The 3,252-nt window shown below is 57.8% G+C and overlaps 1 protein-coding gene across 1 annotated transcript; it reads left to right on the forward strand.

Moving 5' to 3' along the window:
• Positions 1-2,185: 2,185 nt before the first annotated feature.
• On the forward strand, positions 2,186-2,509 carry LOC109748770 (uncharacterized). Its single transcript, XM_020307793.1, has one exon. It carries the CDS (start codon positions 2,186-2,188, stop codon positions 2,507-2,509), a length of 324 nt encoding a protein of 107 aa, XP_020163382.1.
• Positions 2,510-3,252: the final 743 nt, after the last annotated feature.

Here is a 3,252-nt window from a genome sequence, read left to right on the forward strand (position 1 = left end):
AGGCAGCATTGCAGGACTTGGCCGCACCCATCCCCGAAGACGCTGATGGCGAGACGCTGGAGGCACATCACAAAGCGCTCTTCGATAGCTCTAAGAAGTTGGCCACCATGAGACGCCTCTCTGAGTCCTACCAGTGTGAAGTCGGCCGCGCCATCGGTGGCATGCCGGCTGCTGGCGAGCCCAGCCGCGTGGGCGCCATCCGGCAATGCGGAGCCGCCATTGCCAGCATGCCGGGGGCTGACCGCCCGACTTACGCCACGCCCCAGGAGAACATTCGAGCTGCCCAGGCGGCAACAGAAGAGCTGGAGCACTTGGAGGGCGACGAGCGTCGCTGCATGATGGAGCGCGTGTAGCAGCTCCTTGATGCGGCTGCTGCGCAACAGGAGGCCGGCCACCGGGTGGTGGAGCCCGGCCTGCAAACTGAGAACCAGCCCCCTCGCCGAGAGCACGGCGCGACATCCCGGACGTCGACTGGCGGCACCCACGGACGAATAGACCGAGATCCGGCTGCAAGCCGCAGCCGGACGCATATCTCCATTGAGCGTGACCAAGACGGCCGCCCACGAGCAGTGGAACGACCAGGCGACTATCAGCCTCCTCAGCGCAGAGAAAGGCACGTCTCCCCGCCGCCTGTTGATCATCCGAGTCTCGGCAGCCGGCTTGGCCCCCGAGAAGGAATCGGAGAAAACGATGCCCGCCACCGGATCGACCGTCTCAATCGATCCCTGGCGCTAGAAGAAGAAGACGCGTTGGGCCCGCCTTGCTTCAGCCCCCGTATCCACGATGAACCCTTCCCCAAAGGGTTCACGCTCCCAAGAGACACTCCCAAGTACAACGGGTCAGTGAAGCCGGAAGACTGGCTGGTCGACTACTCCACGGCCGTCAACATAGCAAACGACAACAAGCGCGTTGCCGTGAAATATGTTCCTCTCATGCTCTAGGGCACCGCCCAGACATGGCTGAACAGCCTGAAACCCCGCAGCATCAACAACTGGGTAGATTTCACTGAAGCCTTCATCCGCAACTTCACCAGCACGTACAAGCGGCCGCCCAAGCCCCGCCAGCTCTCCTTGTGCGTCCAAGGCCCCAACGAATCGACTCGCGACTATCTCACGCGTTGGGTCGAGCTACGCAACTCTTGCGAAGGCGTGCATGAGGTACAGGCTATCGAGTACTTCACCACAGGGTGCAGAGAAGGCACCCTGCTCAAGCACCGACTCCTTTGCAACGAGCCGGCAACCCTCGACGAGCTGCTAATCATAGCCGACAAGTATGCCACGGCCGACTCCTTCATGAAGGCGGAGATTCAAGTTGATGCTTCCGGCAAAGTGGCTCCTCAGGCCCCTCGGACTCTGGCTGGTGACACCAGTCGGCGGCAGCAGCAGAACGACAACAAGCGCAAGGCGCCACAGCCGGCTTCCAGCAACCGGCAGGTGGCGACAGTCGAAGACCAGCAGCCGGATGGGCAGCCTGCTCCCAAGCGTCAGAAGGGCGGCAAGTCAAATTGGTTGCCCGCCTTCTCCTATGAGCAAACCCTTGATGCGCCCTGCCGTCCAACCACACTCGGAAGTGTCACTGGCTCACCCGAATCTCCAAGGGCGAAGGATTGCTGCCGCCGCCGCCTCCTCCTCCGTAGCAGGTGGCCCGGCCAGTTGCTGCCATTCAAGATGAGTACCCAGAAGAACAAGGAGCCTACATCGTCTTCACCAGTGTGGCTGACGACAAGCACAGCCGACGCCAGCAGTCTCAAGAGGTGAATGATGTAGCTTTTGAAGCCCCAGAGTTCATGCACTGGTCCGAGAGGCCGATCAGTTGGAACCGAGCTGACCACCCGGAAGTGATGTCTTCCCCGGGTTCCTACGCTCTAGTGTTGGATGCCACCTTTGCTACAGAAAGACGAGCAGCTCATTTCTCCTGAGTTCTGATAGATGGCGGTAGCAGCATCAACATCTTGTACCGCGATACCATGGAGAAGTTGGGCATCAAACAGAAGCAGCTCCAGCCCAGTCGGTCTGTCTTCCATGGCATAGTACCCGGCCTTTCGCACTCACCAATCGGCAAGATCAAGATAGATGTCCTCTTTGGAGACAAAGATCATTTCCACTGAGAGCCCGTCTGGTCTGAGGTAGTTGACCTCGAGAGCCCTTACCATGCACTGCTTGGCCGACCTGCCTTGGCCAAATTCATGGCGATACCGCGCTATGCCTACCTTAAGATGAAGATGCCGAGCACCAAAGGGATCATCACCATCTTCGGAGATTACAAGAAGTCATCCGCCTGTGCAGCTGCCAGCAGTCGGCTGGCTGAGTCCCTTGTGATTGCCGCCAAGAAGCGACTCCTTGACCGGGTTGTGGCCATGGCCGGCAAGCAGCTGGACATGTCCCCTGATCCCAAGGAGTCGGAAGCTGAAGGCTCCTTCAAGCTGGCCATGGAGACAAAGAAGATACCATTGGACCCGGAGCACCCGGAAAGGTACGCTGTCGTAGGTACAAACCTCGACAGCAAATAGGAAAGCGAGCTCATCGATTTCCTCCGTGAGAATCGGGACATCTTTGCGTGGTCTCCTAAGGACATGTCAGGTGTTCCGACTGATCTCGCCGAGCACAAGCTACACGTCCGACCTGACGCCAAGCCGGTCAAGCAACCCCTCCGCCGCCTGTCGGAGGAGAAGAGAAGAATTGTCGATGAAGAGATAGCCCGGCTCCTAGCAGTCGGCTTTATTATGGAAGTATTCTATCCGGATTGGCTGGCCAACCCAGTCCTTGTACTGAAGAAGAACAACAAGTGGCGCATGTGTATTGATTATACCAGCCTCAACAAAGCTTGCCCCAAAGATCCATTTGCCTTGCCACAGATCGATCAAGTGATAGAATCCACAGCCGGATGCGATCTGTTGAGTTTTTTGGATGCATATTCAGGATACCACCAGATCAAGTTGAACCCGGCTGATAGGCTGAAGACCTCTTTCATCACGCCATTCAGAGCCTTCTGCTACCTGACGATGACGTTCGGCTTGAGGAATGACGGCGCCACGTTTCAGCGTTGCATGCAGAAGTGCCTCCTCAAGAAGCTGGGCCGAAACGCCCACGTCTATGTGGACAATGTTGTGGTGAAGGCGGAGAAGTGTGGGACCCTCCTAGAAGATCTCAAGGATACTTTTGAAAATATGCGCCGGTTTCAGATCAAGCTCAACCCAGAGAAGTGCGTGTTCGGAGTACCAGCCGGCCAGCTCCTTGGCTTCCTGGTCTCAGA

The sequence above is a fragment of the Aegilops tauschii genome, chromosome 5 (genome assembly GCF_002575655.3).
Source record: "Aegilops tauschii subsp. strangulata cultivar AL8/78 chromosome 5, Aet v6.0, whole genome shotgun sequence".
NCBI lineage: Eukaryota > Viridiplantae > Streptophyta > Magnoliopsida > Poales > Poaceae > Aegilops > Aegilops tauschii.